Source organism: Borostomias antarcticus (genome assembly GCF_949987555.1).
Source record: "Borostomias antarcticus genome assembly, chromosome: 1".
Lineage (NCBI taxonomy): Eukaryota > Metazoa > Chordata > Actinopteri > Stomiiformes > Stomiidae > Borostomias > Borostomias antarcticus.
The window spans coordinates 34,174,790-34,194,309 of NC_140234.1; the positions used below are offsets into that span (position 1 = coordinate 34,174,790).

The 19,520-nt window shown below is 44.3% G+C and overlaps 1 protein-coding gene across 1 annotated transcript in view; it reads left to right on the forward strand.

Moving 5' to 3' along the window:
- Positions 1-1,398: 1,398 nt before the first annotated feature.
- The window catches only part of nectin1b (nectin cell adhesion molecule 1b), a gene marked incomplete at both ends in the record, with an annotated part of 110,713 nt that continues 92,591 nt past the window's right edge, over positions 1,399-19,520 (forward strand). Inside the window, 5 exon segments of the mRNA XM_084461343.1 lie at positions 1,399-1,469; positions 2,743-2,882; positions 3,163-3,534; positions 5,412-5,711; positions 6,181-6,298. Of these exon segments, the coding sequence (XP_084317469.1) occupies positions 1,399-1,469; positions 2,743-2,882; positions 3,163-3,534; positions 5,412-5,711; positions 6,181-6,298 (1,001 nt within the window).

A 19,520-nucleotide genomic window follows, 5' to 3' on the forward strand; every position in this document is an offset into this window, starting at 1 on the left:
GTTGGCACACACTACATTGTATTGGTATTTCAGGAAGCATCATACTACATCAGACACTGCCTTAACAGGTGATGTAGGCGGTAATAGAATGAAGTATACTACTGCCCCAGGGTGCACAAGGACACAGGTGTTCCTCAAGGTGCCAGAGACGAGGTCGACGGAGCTCCCTGTCACACTGTATTACTCCATCAATCTGTCATCTCCAAGTCCCTCAAGTTATTTTAAATCTCTGTGGAGAATGTCTTGTTGGCATGCTCTAGAGGAAATGAAGGATGATATGTGTTCCTTAAAAATGCTGCCAAATTTATTTATTTTTACCAGCGTGCCTTTTTGTCGTCCTCAAAGTACTGCACTTGAAGGCTGAAGAGCAATGCGTCACATTACAAATGACGATCACTCAGCATACACAGCACAGGGCAAGATAGCCTATTCAACTGGGCTATCTATCTATCTATCTATCTATCTATCTATCTATCTATCTATCTATCTATCTATCTATCTATCTATCTATCTATCTATCTATCTATCTATCTATCTATCTATATATCTATCTATCTATCTATCTATCTATCTGTGCTTCAACAGCTTAGCAGTAACATTAATGTTGACATAAATCGGAGTCAATTTAATTTGTTGAATTTATAACGGTATTGTAGTGTAGTAGAGACGAGGCTTTTGGCTTTATCAGACATAAGTATTTCATGTATTTCATTACAATTGCTGTGTGACATGTCAATGTCATGATTCTCTAACAAATAGTTGTCTGCCTAAATATGATATTAAGGCCTCAAATTGTCTTAGGCCAGGCGCCTTCCTAAGGGGGGCCTGGACCCCAGGCTGGGAAACTCAGCTTTAGAGGATAGTCATTCAAGATAGCTTATTCAGCTGTTCTGTAAATATTTATTTGCAGTTGATGTAATCTACCTGGCCATACAGATGCAAGGCCCAATTCCAGACTGTTCAAAAGCAGATAACTAGATTCTGTATCTCGAGTAGAATCCTATGGTGTCCACTGCTTGACATTTGGTTGATTTTACTCACCGCTAGATCCACAGGAAGACAGCCAATTTCACGTAACAACTGTTCATGATCACACAAGTTCATCACCTCCGCTGCTGTCCTAGTGGAAACACTGTAATCAAACATATTCTGTTCGTTAGGTAATGTTATTTTGAACTTCATTTAGTCCTACAGAAAGCTAGAATGCTAATGGAAGGCTGTAGCTACCTGGTAGCATTGAAAGCCAGCTTGTAATCCACCCCTTGGTGTCATGGATCTTGAGTTGACCATAGCGCTGCACGACTGTAGGCTGTCCTTCTGCATGCGCTTAACTAACTTTTTACCGGACAGTGTCCGTCAGGTACCGGCGCTGATCTGAACCACTTCACAGGCGAAGGAATGCCGGGGAATAAACAGCCGAACGTCAACATCATACATTGGCCGGTTGCCGAGATGATGGTGGACATGCAGTATGTGCGTTCGATAACAGCACATGTAGACACACCCACACGTTGCAGCCTACTCTCCTGGCTGTGGTTTTCTCAACACAGCCAGCATTTCTGGCTGCTGGCTACAGGCCCTCTGCCAGATCGCATGCTGTGTTCAGCTCGAGTCTCCATTGATGTTGCCCTCTCAGACCCTCTTGCACATTTTAAAGATTCCTGCCTGGAAGATGTATCTCTGTGAGCAGCGATTATCCATCACTGCTGTGGCTCATTGTTTTGGAGCCGGTGTGAGCGTAGTACCAGTACTCTACTGAGACCTGCAGCCAGTAACGTAGCCACCCAGGCCTGTGGTAGAGTTCTACTATGTTCTAGACTCTACACTGTACTAAGACCTGCAGACAGTAACTTAGCCACCCAGGCCTGTGGCAGAGTTAGACTCTGTTCTATGCTCTACACTGTACTAAGACCTGCAGACAGTAACTTAGCCACCCAGGCCTGTGGCAGAGTTAGACTCTGTTCTATGCTCTACACTGTACTAAGACCTGCAGACAGTAACTTAGCCACCCAGGCCTGTGGCAGAGTTAGACTCTGTTCTATGCTCTATACTGTAGTAAGACCTGCAGACAGTAACTTAGCCACCCAGGCCTGTGGTAGAGTTAGACTCCACCCAGTTGTAGGTTTTTGATGAATGCAACAGGATTAACACTGGGAGTGTTAGAATTTTCTGATTAAAAACAAATTCTGAATCCCACCTTTGTCTTCCTGTGGGTTTGATCTTACCTGTTCATCTGATCATTACAGTGTTTTTGGGCGGCTGTTTGCCGATTGCTTGACCAGTCTGACATCATATGGAGAGAGGGGTGTAACTACCTGGGTGATGACTGAGACAAGAAATAAACTACCTCTGGAGTGTGTGTGTGTGTCTGTGTGGGGGGGGGGGTCCTAATTGACCTTCTTTCGTCCTCAAGACCCCTCATGGGCATTGAAGATGGGAGAGGGCCCTTTCTTTGGCTAATTGCTGCTTTGTTTTGTAGCTAATGTGCGTGTTCTCTTAGTGGGAGCGCTCGCACAAGAACTTCTCTTTGTTTCCTTTTAATAGATGCTTCAGGCGCCCGTTGAACTTAGGGGACTGAAATGTAATTAAAGTCAGAACGGGGCCGGCCAGGTTTGGAGGGGTAGGTAGAGTGGGAGCGAGGGAGCGAGGCGTAGAGATGACTTGGCTCCAGATCGCTGCCCTCACACTCCTTCATTAGTGATGCATTGGCTCCCTCTCTCCCCTCCCCTCTCCTCTCATCAGAAGCAGTGCCCTAGTGACTAGGGACCAGGGCGTTATGTTTATCACACTTCCCCTACACGCCCAGGTGTTAGAGACCAGGTGTGTGTGTGGACCTGGCCGGGCGTGCCGTTGTACCCGTGTGATCAAGTGCGAGCTTGAGAGTGAGAGAGAAAGAGTATGTATGTATGTATGTATGTATGTGTGTGTGTGTGTGTGTGTGTGTGTGTGTGTGTGTGTGTGTGTGTGTGTGTGTGCAAGCGTGCGTGTGTGCGTGCGTGTGTGTGTGAGCGCACTGTCTAGCAGGTAGAATCGCCTCTTTGTCTTGCGTGTTGCTGCATGTAGTTGGTATTGACTGTGGCATTATGCCTGGCTCTTGGCTTCTTGTTAATAGTAATTCATTGTATTTTCTCCCCTCTCTCTCTCTCCTCCTGGCTCCTGCAGGGTGCCATGGCCAAATGGTGCAGATGGATTCCGTGAAGTCGGGCTTCGTTGGAGCTCAGGTGGAGCTGCGTTGCATATTCGTCAACAGCAACCCTCCGGTGAAGATATCCCAGGTCACCTGGCAGAAGTTCCTCAACGGCACCAAGCAGAACGTGGCCATCGCCAACCCCGCCCTGGGCGTGTCCGTCCTGGCACCCTTCAAGGAGCGGGTCAGCTTCAAGCAGCCCGCCGTCCGCCACCGCACGCCGTCCCTGGAGGACACCACCATCGTCTTCAGCAACCTGCAGATGTCCGACGAGGCCGCCTACATCTGCGAGTACACCACCTTCCCCGCCGGCAACCGCGAGAACATGGTCAACCTCACTGTGTTCGGTAAGGCCCGTAGCCGCCGTGCGGCGCCGAGAGGCGCTCTAGTCCCCGAGGTGAGGTGGAGGAGGTGCCTGAGGGCCTGCACAGCAGGGGGGAGCCCAACAGAGCCAACACAGGGATACAGCGTCCCACTGCTCCGTGGGGTTTGAAGGTTCTTAAAGGAGAATGCTCTTTTTCGACAACCTGGACCTTATTTACGGCATATTAAAAGACGTTTGACTCACCGAGATAACTTTTATGATCGGCTTATTGGTGCCTGGAATATTGTGTGCAAAATGGCTGAATATTTATCAGATTTTGAGGATATAGAAGATGACTTAGAATATGATGGAAGCCGATCGTAGCGTAGAGAATGTGAGCCGCGAGTGTAGCCTACAGACGGAGAATAGTCAGTCTGCGCGCTGTGCACATGCGTGCTGGAGCAAGTGGGGAAGCTTTATGTCGTTTCTAAAGACGTTTCTAAAGATCATATTACAGAGGCATGTGAAAACCACAACAAGCCCTCGCTCTATGGAAGCACAACTAGCGATTCATAAAAATAGATTGATGAAAACAACCGTTTTGCGGCAGAAAATACATTTTTTAGAAGCTGCATTCTCGGTGCTCCGTCCGCCGCCATTACATGGATATACTTGGCTCGCGCTGGATTTTAAATTTCTTCTACAGGCCTCCGAATTACACCAAAGTTATCTCGGTGAGTCAAACGTCTTATAATATGCCGTAAATAAGGTCCAGGTTGTCGAAAAAGAGCATTCTCCTTTAATGTACGGGCTGTATGACTCCACCCTTAAACGTTCGATCTCCTTTGCTTAATTGAAAGGTCAGTGTAGTTCATTAGGAAAACATGGCACTCCACATGCGTCCTCCTCAGTTTGAAGTGCTGATTTCATACATGGTATAGTATAGATTTCCCACAGCCTTTCATGTAGATATAATCATAGTGTAAATACAATTAAAAAAAAAAAAGGAACTTAAAAAGAGAAATCAAGGCAGGCAACCTGGTGCGTGGGTGTGGAAGCAGCATCGTAGCGCAGTAATCCGGGGGTTGTGGACAGGGAGAGCAGAAAGTCATTTATTTTACAGTCAGGCAGCTTTGAAAAGGTTATATGCTGGCTCTGATTAGACATCTAATTACAAAAGAGGAGTGTTAGTGTGTTTTCCATTAAGCCCCTGGAAAGGAAAAGCCCTTGGCTTAAGTAGTCCTTTTTGACTCGTCAGCTCCAAGCCACCATTTTGTGTCTGTGCCCCTCCCGAGTCCCTTTGACGCCTTGGCGTACACCGATAACCGGCTGACAGTGTTCAAAGGGAGATCTCCATGTCTATTTGCTGCTTGCACAAAACACCCAGCTCATATCTCCATACAGTTGCGCAGTCGCTCAAGCCTCCCTTTTGATGAAGCTTGAGGAAATGTCTAATTGGCAACTCGCAAAGGATATCAATTGGATCACTTTGTGCATTTTGGAAGAGAAAAAAAAAGTGTGGCTTCTGCATCTGTTTTTTGACAAGCGCATCGAGCGTCAAGCGATGGAAGGAAAAACATGTTTTTCTTCATTTCAATCACAGAACTTCTCACCCCTCTTAGATTCATTACATTTCAAATTACTGTTATTAACAAATCTGCGTGTGAAGATCAGAACAGAAGATGAGATTCTTACTGAAAAAAAAAAATATATATATATATAGAGAGAGAGAGAGAGAGAGAGAGAGAGAGAGAAGCAATTTACTTACCGGTAATAGTTAAGTGCTATTTGAGGTGCATCATGCACTTTAAATTAGAGTTAACTGATGATTGAAGACTTTGCACTTATATGCTTTTACTGTATGCTCTTTCTCTCTCTTCTCTGTCTCTCTCTCTTTTCTGTCTCTCCCTCTCTCCTCAGCTCGTCCTGTGACACGTATGACCCTGACCACGCCCACCATCGTTGCCCGAGCTCAGAAGCGCAAGATGACGGTGGCCACCTGCCTGTCGGCCAATGGCAAGCCCCCGAGCGTGATCAAGTGGGAAACCAGATTGAAGGGCGAGGCCACCTTCCAGGAGACGAGGAACGCCAACGGCACAGTGACAGTGCGTAGCAACTACGTGGTGATTCCCAGCCGCGAGACCCACAAGCAGAAGCTCACCTGCATCGTCACATACCGCAACGAGAGGATCACGGACAGCGTGGTGCTCAATGTTCAGTGTAAGGCTCTCTCTCTCTCTTTCTCTTTATCTCTCTCTCTCTTTCTCTCTCTCTCTCTGTCATCACAGCAGAGATGCACCTATGAGACAGCCTATCCCATTCATCCCCGAGGTACCTCTGAAACACTATAGCTTTGTGTTAATGTAGCTGACCAGATGTTTTGTTGTGGTGGAGTGGTGCTCAACATGCAGTCTAAATCTCTGTGCCACGAGATACTGCAATATAAAAATGTGACGATATGCATCGCGGAGATGAAAAAATGTAAAGCGACTTTGTGTACTCCGTAGAAACGTATGATTTTTATTATTAATATTATGATTAATATCATTATGATGTTGATGATGATGATGATTATTATTATTATTATTATTATTATTATTATCATTATAGGACTGGCTGCAAATGAGCCAGTATCACCTACTAACTTACACCCTGTGTGTAATTATCCGAGACGTCTCTCTCCTTGCAGACGAGCCGGAGGTGAAGATCGAAGGCTTTGATGCGAACTGGTACCTGAACCGCCAGGATGTCCAGCTCACCTGCACCGCAGATGCCAACCCACCTGTCACCATGTACCAGTGGAAGCTGTGAGTCTCTCTCACACACACACATGCACACACACGCACAAACACACACGCACACTTACACACACACACACACATAAACTAAAGGCATTTTTCCACCACATTTTACCACCTCTATTCGCTTTTGTTTTTTTTCACTCTTCTGTGTTTTCCACTGCCGATAGTAGGGAGTTCAGGCCACATCAACATCAATGGGAGCTCCAGAATTCACCACAAGGAAAATGAATGTTTTTGCTAATTTGAATTTAATACATATATTATAGGCCTACTTAAAGGACTATGCTCGTTTTTGACAACCTGGACCTTATTTACGACATATTATAAGAAGTTTGACTCACCCAGATCACTTTTGTGTTGTTCGGAGGCCTGTAGAAGAAATTTAAAATCCAGCGCGAGCCAGTATATCCATGTAATGGCGGCGCACGGGGCATAGGGAATGCAGCTTCTCAAAATCCATTTTCGGCCGCTAAACGGTTGTTTTCATCAATCACATTGCATGAATCGACAGTTGATATTCCTCTACGCGAGCCATTCTTTCGGTTTTCAAATACGTGGTCTGTAGCCACTGTAATATGATCTTTACAAGCCTCTCCCCCACTTGCTCCAGCACGCATGCGCACAGGCCAGCGCGCAGCCTGCTATTCTCCGGCTCACATTCTCTGCGCTACGATCGTAGTTGGTGCCGAGAATATTGTCGTCGTCATTCGTCAGCAACAATCCGATCGTAGCGCAGAGAATGTGAAGGAGCATAGCCAGTGTAAAGATCATATTACAGTGGCTACAGACCACGTATTTGAAAACCGAAAGAATGGCTCGCGTAGAGGAATATCAACTGTCGATTCATGCAATGTGATTGATGAAAACAACCGTTTAGCGGCCGAAAATGGATTTTGAGAAGCTGCATTCCCTTTGCCCCGTGCGCCGCCATTACATGGATATACTGGCTCGCGCTGGATTTTAAATTTCTTCTACAGGCCTCCGAACAACACAAAAGTGATCTGGGTGAGTCAAACTTCTTATAATATGTCGTAAATAAGGTCCAGGTTGTCAAAAACGAGCATAGTCCTTTAAGGGGAGACACTACAGTTGAATACAGTTTTTTCCCTTTAAAGATATCCTCATGAATTTTTAGTTTAATCTTCACATCAAGAGAAATGTTTTTTGTATTACACTTTCTCTCTCAAAAAAAAGTTTAGGTATGCAAATTAGGCAATAACTCATTAAATATGCGTACATTTGCATATATTTCGGTACCTACTATCTAAACAATGGATAAAGTCAGGCTTAAAGTTTTACTTTTGTTTTCACAATATACTAAAAACTTAAATATTTACAGCTGGGTTTGTGAATACAAGCTTATTTTCAAAAGATATTGAAAAAAAAAAGACTGCATACACCCATTAAAAATGTTTAGACAAGAAATGCAACCTAAAATGAAAAGACAACAAGATATTCACAATTCCAGCTGTAAATATTTGCAGAATACATCTGAGAATCAGTATGTAAAGTTTAGTGAATGCACCTGCCCTGGAAGTTGAGATAGCAGGTACCGAGTGATATCAGGTACTGAAAAAACATAATTTTAAGAAAATGTCAGATAAAGATAAGCATTATCAATTCATATGCTTATTTCACAGGAACAACAATTTGAAAAATATCAGTTTTTAATCAAGTCTTGCCATTTATCTGTTAATGTAGTGATAGTATACATGTTATACTGTAGTAGAAGAATATTAAAAAATCTGAAAATTGAAGTTGGGAAGAAAAAACACCATTTTGACTCCCCTTAATGAGCAAAACATTATAGAAATGACGTATTCAGCGAGGTTATTATCATACAAGAGTTACATTTCTCTATTTCAGTGTAGCGTTATCACAGTCTTCAACCAGTCTGAATTTCATCCCGTATGTGTTTTTTAACTCTGTAGCTCACCCGGTCGGTTGCTGCAGCTGTTCCTGATCCACTAATTAGACAAGAGAGGAGAAGATTCAGCCAGATTGAAAATGCTTGAAGCCTGCTCTATAGCTCGTAACATTACGTGGTCACAGATATTGAGAATTTGCGTTTGAGATCGCTGTGTCTACACGTGGCTGAGTTACCTTTGCACTTTGCCTGACCAATCTGTAGTCTGCAGTGTTTCCCGTCACCTCTCAGCTCGCTTGGAACCTCAAAGGAGGTGATCCAAAAAAAAGTAACAACTCGACTTGACTGTACTCGGCGTTTGCACAGTGGAAAACCCGAAAACCATCTCTCTCTCTCTCTCTCACACACACACACACAAAAACACGCGTACACACACAAACACACGCACATACACACACACACACTGAAAAACAGAGAGCTAAATAATAATAATAAGAAGAAGAGCTTACAGACCAACATTACAAAACATCATTTAGTTTATCTCTGGCAAACCTGTAATACATACTGATTAGTAGTTTGTTGTATGGACAGCTGGTGGTGTAGAAGTCCTCCCTCTCTGCCTTGGCTTTAAAAACTACTTTTAAGATAAATGCTCCCTGACTTTTTCTTTTTTTTTCCGATTCAGAGCGGCTCCTCCGTATCTCGGTTTGTTTACAAATTATGTAATTAAGATACGCTTTGGAGACGAGACTGAGCGGAGCAGACCTATTAAACCAGCTGCAAACAGCCGTATCTGTCAGATGGCCGCCGATACCGTGAGACAAATGCAAGTATTAGGTTGCCAGCCAGCTTTGTCCCTTCGTCTCCCTTTGAAGCCGGCGAGCCCCCGTGAAGGTGGAGCGGGCACAGAGAGGGCTGTTAGACGAGCGTGTGGAAGCAGGGCTTTGTCACAGGCTCAGAGGAGGTTTTTAACCAGGAGTTGAAGCAGGAGCCGTGGATTAGGCCAGCATACCGGAGGGCTGTTATCAGTGCTCCGATTCACGCCAGTGACCACTGCAAACAAATGGCCATGCGCGAGGGGAGAACTATGAACTATGTTGTTTAAGTCGCCCCCGTTCAGCAAATAAAAGGTTTATACCCTCCAGTGTTTACCACAGGATTTTGTTAGAGTATGGGGGGTGGACCTCCAACCCTCTAGGGCAGGGGTCTCAAACTCCCGGCCTGCGGACCATTTGCGGCCGGCCCAACCCCTCCATCCGGCCCGCGACATGATGTCAGAAATATTATGTAATCCGGGCCGCAAAATAATTTATTGTACACGGCGCCGGCAGGCAGGCCTAAAATGTGAAATTCAAATCATTCAAACGTGGGGCGAAATGCTGTTATTATGCGTAGCACGCAAGGTGAACGCTGCACTCACATGTGCAATCAATCTGCACGCTATGAACTAACGGAATGCAGCTAGCCACCGAGAGGCTGTTTTCATGGTTAACTAACGTTAGGAACAGATAGTTTCAAGAAAGATGGACATTGTAGTATTTTTTGTGGAGTTCAATGGAAATGCTACCTGCCTGGTATGCAAGAAACTCGCCGTTCTAAAGGAATATAATGGCATGCGTTATTCATTTCTAAACATGGAGAACAGTGTGAGTCATAGGGAGACAAGAGGAAAAAACGAGCCACACTGCTGAGAGGGCTAACGCCTCAGCAGTCTTTCAAGATAAGTGTCTGGCAAGAAATAGAATAGTAGCCTACAAATGTATTCAAGTGTCTGGCAAGAAATGGAAACAAACTTTAATAAATGCAAGTACAGGTCCAGGCAGGCTTACATTAGTGATGCATCTTGCAGCTAAAATAGAAAGTAGAAATGTAGGCTATTCAAGATAAAATAAAAAGAAGGAAAAAAGATTTGCACTAACTGTTAAAATATATTAAAATGTATAGAAACCGGTTTGAATTTGTATGATGAAAATGTTAGTTATCGGATAGTCTCACAACATTTAGAGACTGACTTGTGAGTCTAGTTATGGAAATGAAAAATAACATTTTCAGAAATATTGCACTTTCTTATAGTTAGTAGTAGTTGACATTGAAGTGGCCCTCCTATGAGTTGATGATACCAGCAGTGGCCCCAAGCCAATTTGAGTTTGAGACCCCTGCTCTAGGGGGTCCGGAGGCATGCACATCTCGTGCACTTGGAGAGCGAAATCAAGAAGTTAGAATAACAATTTAATCATACATTTGGTTATGAAAGGGGATGACATTGGCAGAGAAGTCACACCCACAAAGCATGGTAAACGAGACGGGACTTTAATGTTCGGAACCTGACCTTGAGCTATTTACATGCATTTTCACATTAACTATAACTATATAAGTTTCACTCTACATAAAAAAGCATGGTATATACACACACACTGTCTTTACAAAGACAAAGATAACAAATACAAATCTACCTTTCTAAAAGATTCAATTTCCAGAATCACAAGTAACATATGTAGTCACAGTCTAAGGGAGACTCCCATACAGCAGTCATAAAGAAAGAAGACAGGGTTGACAAGTGAAATGAGAAATGAGTGAAAGCAGGAGAGAAGTGATTGTGTGTGTGTGCGCGGTGGCAGCCTATTCTCACGCTCACATGCCACACTTCACTATTCTCACACGGAGAAATGACCAACCACGAAATACTAGCACTTCAATGTTCATGGAACCCTTATTTTTGCTGATAATCTAGTCTAGCTAGCCAGGAAAATTAGCTAACATTAGCTAGCTAGATATAACGTTACATACGCTAAATTATGTTTGGACTAGTGGACAACTACAGTGGATACTGTAACTAAAGTTAACTCAAACGACGAGTCCTCAAAATACTTCTTCACTTCCAGCTTCTGAGAAACTCCAGCGCGAGTGTCAGTTACTGCGCGCGTAGGCTACAGCACGCGGGGAGGGGCTGGCTGGCTGACGGAGTGATGGATGCTTGAAGTAGCCTATTGCACAGCACAAAACACAACAGCGTTCGAAATGTTTTATTTATATTATGAGAAGTCAAATACTTTCGGTTGCCTAAATAATTATTTATAATAATACTGATTTATGAGACCATGGTGGGAGAAATTAGACTATGGCGGCCCGCCATAGTCTAGGTAATTAATGGCAAACACTGACCCTCTGACTAATCACATAAAGGGCATCCACACACACAGTCAAGGGATCTTTCACCATGACATCGTGCAGCTCAATTCAAATGTTGGGCTGTTGGCAGCGCTAATTAAAATGTTGAACCGCTGGCAGCACTAATCTACTCTCATTGTGTCGCCGGTGTTGTGTTCTACTGGAATGTCAGCGACACAAATCCGGCTTCAAAGCTCTTTTGACACACGCCATCTCCCTCTGTATATCAGTGTTAAAGAAAATTGAGTGATAAATGTTTAAATTAGATTGCAAGACAAATTACAAGAAAAATAAATAAATATATACAGTATGCATAAATATAGGATATCATACAGTCTATATGATATAGAGATAGTATAATAGTACTCAAATATACATACATACATACACACATTCACAGCACTCAGGACCACTCAGGACCACACAGGAACACTCAGGCACTGTTATACAGTCTGATGGCCACTGGCACAAAGGAGCGCCTGAACCGTTCCGTACTGCACCTGGGTGGGATGAGCCTGTGGCTGAAGGTGCTCCCCATCTTCCATAGCTTATCGTAGAGGGGATGTGAGGGGTTGTCTAGAATAGACCTGTTTGTCCCTCATCCTCCTCTCCAGCACAGACTCCAGATGATGAATGTCCCGTAACTGGCCAGTGAAGGGGGGGAAGGGAAGCGTGTCACTGGGCCTGAGAGTGTGTGGATTAATAGTCCATTGTGCACTGCCCACCCCTCTAACAGCTCCACAGGCTTCCTGCTGGGTTTTAACCAGGGAGAGGAGACTTGGTACAGATGCTCAGAAACACCCAGAGCTCTAATTTGGTCGTACAAAACCATGTGTGCTATCGTCAAAGGCTAAGGCACTAGAGGGTTTTGGATTCATTTTTCTGTGCCACCTAATGGTGTGTTTGGCAGTATCGCGCAAAGTTAGCCTCAAAGTAGGTGGAGCTGCTCATGAGACTGTCAGAAAGCAAAGCTCATCCGTTATTGCCATCAGGGGAAGGAGCAGGGAGGGAACAGTTTTTCACAGGAGATGCAGGGAAATAAATGGATAGCCGACACTGATTAAATAAAACATTACTGAGAATGTTTGCATTGGGCACTATGAACATGCACTGTTATGGTTTCCAAAAATATCAACTTAGGCTTCTAGCATGCAAAAGATCTGTCATCACAACTAAACTGAAACTGTTACTTGCAGTTGGTGTTACATGGAATGTTACTTAATGAGGTTTTGAAACAACTCAATGTCTCGAAAGTCAAGAGGGGGATTTCTGCTGTTTTGGAAAAGAGGGGGCATGTATTGCGTAATAAGCTGCATCTCTAATGATAACTATTGTGTCCTTTACTCCACCCGTCCAGAACTTCACTCTGGAAAGCTGTAGGAAGAGAATCATTCTCTAATATTAACAAATCATGTGCTGATAATGTGCCAGGGTGATTTGTGCCGCAATTCAATTAAATTAATCTTTATTATCCCCAGAGAGGAATTCTGGTGCAGCTTAAAAATATGAACACTATAAGAACACACAAAAAAAAACGTGACACTCTTCTCAAACAAGTAAGCAGTTAACACAAGACACAAAGTGCCTCTCACCTGTGTGTACCGTGCGTGTGGATTAATGACCCTCTCGGATCCTGTAATTATATGGAATTATTAAAAGAAAAAAGCGCAAGTAGTAGTATTCCCAAAAAAACACATGAAAATGTATGGAGTGGAAACCCTTGTCGATTCACATACTGTATATGGCACCATTACATGTGGAGTGTGCACAACTTGGGTGTACTTACAGAAGACAGTTATCCATTAAAGATGTGACTTACAACACCATACACCGCCCCCTCTTCCCCCAGACAAAATGTATTTAATCAGGTGCTGTCAACAGGGAGCACTACAAAATAGTCCTCAGAAAAGAAAAAAAAAAATCTTTGGGTCTCGTTTTCCAGCCTTGTCCAGTTGGCTAAAGGCTGGCTTATATAGCCTACCAATTGACATTGTTTTAATTTTGTATTAGCCCCTACATTAATAGCCAACAAAACAAAATGACAATTCAGTCACAGCTGCTGGTGATTTAGTCCCCAGCCATTTTTCAGTTTGTTACAGATTAGGAAAGTGTAGACTGTACGCTTTCAAATGATGTCTCAAACAATACATTGAATTTTGAAAATATTTGAAGAATATATATGCTTCTGTGAATCTTGGTACACCGGAAATCACTAATCAGAGAAAAAGGGCTTCAAAGGTTCAGCGCTGTTTACACTCACAGGACATTGCAGCTCGCACATTATCATGTCATTATTTGACTTTGTAATTTGCACTCTGTAATTTGCACTCTTGTACTCACAGGAGTACTCACAGTCACACAGGTAGCAAATTAGAGCTCTGAGCTATTAGACCAGCTATGGAGAACACACCTGTGTGGTGATGGAGAGAACCAGAGAGGAGAGGGAGGGAGGGAGAGAGAGGAAGAGACAGTGATGTAGAAAGATGAGGGCGCCCTGCTGACAGATAGAAGGGGACGGCCATTGCAGCTGTGGAAACGGGATGCCAAATGTGTTGTGAAGTTTCCCCCTGGGCCCCTCTCGGGAGGTCAGCAAGAGGATAGGGAGGAACCGTCCGGAATGGACAACCCTGGACACACACATGCACGCACTGGACACACACACGCACATACACATACGCGCGCATGCACGCACACACATACACACACACACACACACACACACACACACACACACTGTAATATAAAAATGTAAGCGCCTTTTCAATTCACCAACAGCACACACACGCGCACACACACACACACACAAACACACACACACTGACAGCACAGCTACAGCAGCACACGTGCACACACGCACACACACAGCTACCTCAACAGAAACAAAATCACAAACTCACACACACACAAAAAAAAAAAAACACAAAATCACACACACATGCACACACACCTACACACGCACACGGCACAGCCACTTAAACACATAAACTCAGCCACCTTAACACACACACACACATACTGTACATACTGTACACACATACTCAAGAGCAAAGCTACCTAAACACACATACTCACAAACCCACACGCGCGGACACACACACAGACACGCATAACACAGCTACAGCAACACATACGCACAGCTACCAGAAGGGGCGAAGCAGACACCTTCTCGTGGTGCCCCCCGTAAGTAGCTGCGATTAACCACCACAAGCGAAGCAAAGTCTGCGAACTGAGGGCCACCACCCGGGCTGGTGTTCGGCTGCCACAGGCGGGGAGAGCAGTCGGCGGAGCTTGCTCCCAACCCAGAATTCTGCAGCTGAACACCAAAGGGCTCACCCCCAGTAAAATTGACGTCATCGAGCACCTGGCCTGCACCACCAAGGCCCTCGTCATCCTCCTCCAGGAGACCCACTGCCTAACTGCAGATAAGCTAGTTCTCCCAACTTTCACTCTAGCTGGGTCTATCCTAAGCAGGAAGCATGGCCGTGCTACGTTCGTCCATCAAAGGTTGAAATGGACTCTCGTCGACCAATCCCCAACTGGCTCGGAGATAGAGTGGTTGTGCGTGGACGTTGTCGGCTTTAAAATCGTCAACGTCTACAAGCCTCCGCCCTCGCGAATCACACTAGTGTATCTCCCAGTCTTCCCCCACCCCTGCCTCTATGCTGGCGACTTCAATTGCCAGCACGAGGATTAAGGGTACAGCACCAATAAATCTGACGGAGAAAACCTGGCTGCTTGGGCAGCTAACAACAGCCTGGCCCTGTTGTACGATCCCAAGGGCGCAGCCAGCTTTGTCTCTGGTCGCTGGAAAACTGGGACAAATCCTGACTTGGCATTCGTGAGCGTCGGTGTTGATAACCAGCTCCCTGATAGACGCGTGTTAGGAAAGTTCCCGCGGTCCCACCCATCGCTGATAACTATGTGGACCTTGTCCCGAGTGAGCCGGTGAAGCGATGGAACTTCCGAAAGGTCAACTGGAAACGCTACTGCCTCCTTACCTATAGATCCACGAGGTGCCTCCCACCACCTTACACCAACAATGTGGACGAGGTGTACCGGGAACTATGCGGAATACTGGTGAAAGTGGCCACTGGGCTTTCCTCCGGGTCCCAAGTCAGACAGACTTGCCTCAGCCCTGCTGTCTAGAGTCAGCCGAAGGAGATGAGCGCATTAACTCCATCGACTTCTCACACTCCAGCCGCAAGGCATGGAACATCCTTAACAACCTCACTGGTAGGTCTAGACACTCCCCCTGTCACTGCCCCATCTCTGCAAACAAAATCGCATCACAAGTTGTGAAAAGTGGGACATAGGAGGGCAAAGACCGGGAATCGTCACGTCTCATGGCAAAAGAAGTGTCTGACCTCTGGAAGGCCACAACTCCTAGCGGCGGTAACATCTACAGTGAATTCACACTGGAGGAGTTCACTACTGCCCTCCAGCATGTACACAAGCTATGGGGGTTGGACATAATGTTTAGAGGAATTTGATTGGAACAATCACAAGTGGGCAGGTTTTAAGAACTTTAAACAGATTCGATAGCAGGATAGCGTTGATTGACGGGTGGATGTCGTGAGCTTATTGGCCTAAAATCTAAGGTGTCGTAATCGCACGTGACCTACCGTTTTCCAGGAAGTAAGAAATTATATACTTTGATATAAGATTACAACAAAAAGCGAATTTTTTAATTTTTTTGGCATACTGTACATCGTTGAATAGGTGAACACTATTACCAATTATGTGAACCAAAATGGGACAGAATGCTTTTTTCATTTCGGTGCGACTTTAAGAACGGCGTCCCCCAGGGATCTGTCCTTCCCCCCCTCCTTTATAACATCTACATCTATGATCTGCTGATCACAGTCTCCAGGATGCCTACCCAGACGACCCCTTGCGCTGGTGTACTCAGCTGGAGACTGGCAGTGGAGGAGACCTTGAGCCAGGACATGCAGACACTAGCGGCATACCTCCGTAAATGGAGATTGAAGCTCAGTGAGGCAAAGAAGGTGTCGGCTGCCTTCCACCTTAAAGAGGAGTGGAAATGATATAGGAAGTGAAGGCGACATAACAGATGTTTTATTAGTCATATACATGGTCCAATACTCAAAACTGCCAAATTAGCTATAAATGAGAAAACTGTGATACGAGTTTGTTGTTTTGTTACTAGGGCGCAGCCCTTTTGAACGTGACGTCACTGGTATGGTTATAGCTAGCTCCTGTACACTAGCCTACTGTAATGCTAGCTACTGTACACACTGACATGGCTTCGACTTCTGCTAAAAGATCTACGGGGGGAGTTTATTGTATTGCTCCAGGCTGTAGTAACGAGTTCTACAGAACTACATCAGCCGGTCTGGAGACACACTACCACCGATTGCCTTTGAAAAGGAAAGCTGTCCTGCAAGGCTGGCTAGCAGCTCTGAAACGAGCTAGCCCGCCAACTGCGCCGGAATTCAGGGTCTGCAGCGATCATTTCTTGCCAACGGACTATGTGGAGAGCTACCAATTCGACAAGACAGGGAAAATTGAGAAAATAAGAACCAGACGACTGAAGCCAGAGGCAACGCCAACTATTTTTGATTTTTCGGGCTACAGCGTAGGGACAACAGACAGACCAACCCAGAGCCAGGGCCAGTCGTGCGTGAGCCGCAGAGAAAGAGCGCTCAAACGCGCAAGTCAGGCAGAGGACAGACTGGTAGGTTTAGCAGTTGCAGCTTGCTGAAATAAACTGAATAGGGCCTACGAGTCACAAGCTAATCAAGCCTCAAACTTTTTTGAACCAAGATCTACTTTTCAAGTAGCCAGGCTGCCGAGATCTAACGTTAGGCTACCAGTCCAGTTTCAACATCGCAAATGCACACACAGCCAGACACGCACACCGTTTCCAGCCTGCATAGCAATTAAACTCGAAATACGTTCTTTCTCTTGGTATTTTGGTCCAGTCTCTAGATAACCCTAATTAACAAGCCAGTCAGTGATTAGGCTATCTAGTGGCCCCCACTTTACAAGTTTCAATAATGGTCTTATATGGCCTACATTTCATGGATGGAAGCCGAATAGATCAACTAGGCTACCCATAACGTTAGGCTATAACTTGGACACCAAGGGTAATCGTTAATAACAACCACAATTAGGCTACTTCACAACAACAACATGCCACACGAGGCACAACAGTTTATCACACATTTTCTGGAACAAGGTAGAGCTCTAGATAGCAAACATATGGTCTTACCTTAATTTCGAATAAATTAATCCAAAGTGTGAGAGTAATATTTTGGGGGATTTGCTTCTATACTTTTATCCGAGATTACCGAGTCCGAGTTATTCCCATAGTAAAAAAAACAAACAATGGTTAATCCCGCACGGTTTGCAGAAACTACAGACACGTAGACAGGGCGCGTGCGTTTAGGGCTGGCCTGGCTTTTTCCAGCGAAAAAATAAATATGTTGAATCATGAATAGCCTACTTACATAGTAATAACCCCCGCCCCCCCCAAACTACGACCAAATGTACGTTTTTAAAAACTACAACATTGACATTGAAAGGTTTCAGGTGTCAAGTATGAGTCACTCATATTTCCAAGCAACCCCTCTCCCAATACACCACTGGCATCGTTAATTTATCCAGGTGTAATCTCAAACATCAAACCAGTTTACCTAGTCTAATGCATTGGGCTGTTCCAAGATAAAATGTGGGTTACACTTACAATACAGTAATCATAAAACAACATTATGAATAATTCGAAATTTCTTTAAAATATTCTATTTAATTCCATAAATATCAATCCTACCTTTTCTCACCAGGGAGGACCAAATGTAAGTCTGGAGATTTACTGAATTTAATTGCAATGCATTGGCCCTGCACATTATGAACAACACAATCAACAAAGACAGACATCTCACAGTAAAGGCATAATTATACAAACGATATACATTATGAATTTACACATATTTACACAATCAAGGATACTTAGGTACTGTAACTCATACAGGAGGTAGGATTAAGAGTGGGGGGACCACCAGGAGATGAGGATGTAGGCTAGGCTACATAGTACTTGATATAGGCTATGCTGTATCGTGTCGACACCGGACCACGTTGGATGGTATCTCGCCGATCAAGTCGAATGATTTGTTTCATCGGACACAACAGGAAACTTCACTTTCAACTGTCGCTTTCCAACTGTATCACACTCACGCACGCAGATGGGGTGGGTGACTGCGCAGCGCTTATGTGTAGGCTAATAGATCATTTTTAGAGGTGGAACACAAACTCAGTTTTCTGAAAACGTTGGGGTAGGCTATTTGAGTATTGGAACATAATTGCATTACTTTAAATTACTTTCATACCGGTTTTCAATTTGCAAGGTATCATAAATAGTGTGATAATATAAGCAGGCTACATGACGACTCTAGTACAAAATTCACTCATACTCATTCATACTTCCATAATCATATGTATGTGTAAGGCGTATTATTATTATTATTATTATTAGCATATTCTAAACAAAGCATAGCCTAAGCATATACTACAGCAATCGACATGGCAGACGAGAGCCAGGGATACGAGCAGATAAAGACAAAAAATGAATTGAAACAGACAATGACACTGTTGGCAATGGCATATTATATTTCAAATTCATCACAAGCATATTCAAATCCATGGTATTCAGGAGAGGGGAACAAATTCCTGATGAAAGCCACAGCGCAGGATGGGATTGGAATCCGGTATCTTTTCCCCAAATGCCCTCTCGTCCAAAGAGTGAACTGTCTGTAGGCTGTCAACCTGAAGAGTCTGAAAAAAGTATGCAAAATGTTATTTGGGCTACCTTTATTTAAACTCGACTGAACATTGAGAATTGCCTCATGCATTTGCATTGATGTCCAGAATAAAAAATAAAAAAACTAGCCTACAGTAATGATAGGCTACAACAAGGCTTAGTCGCCTAGGTAATAATAGCCTAAATGAATGGCCAAAAACTATGCAAATAACAAAATACAACAGACTACAAACAGATGAAAGACGGTCGGTCTGTTAACTTTCCTTGAGTTATAGCCCATCTTTGACACCGCTAAATTAACTCGTGTAATCTAACGTTACGGCAGCCTACAGTAGAGTTGTGAAAGTCAGAAACATTCAGAAGAATTAGCCTACTTACTGCAAGTTAGCTAACATAACTTCTACAGTCTGAAAGAG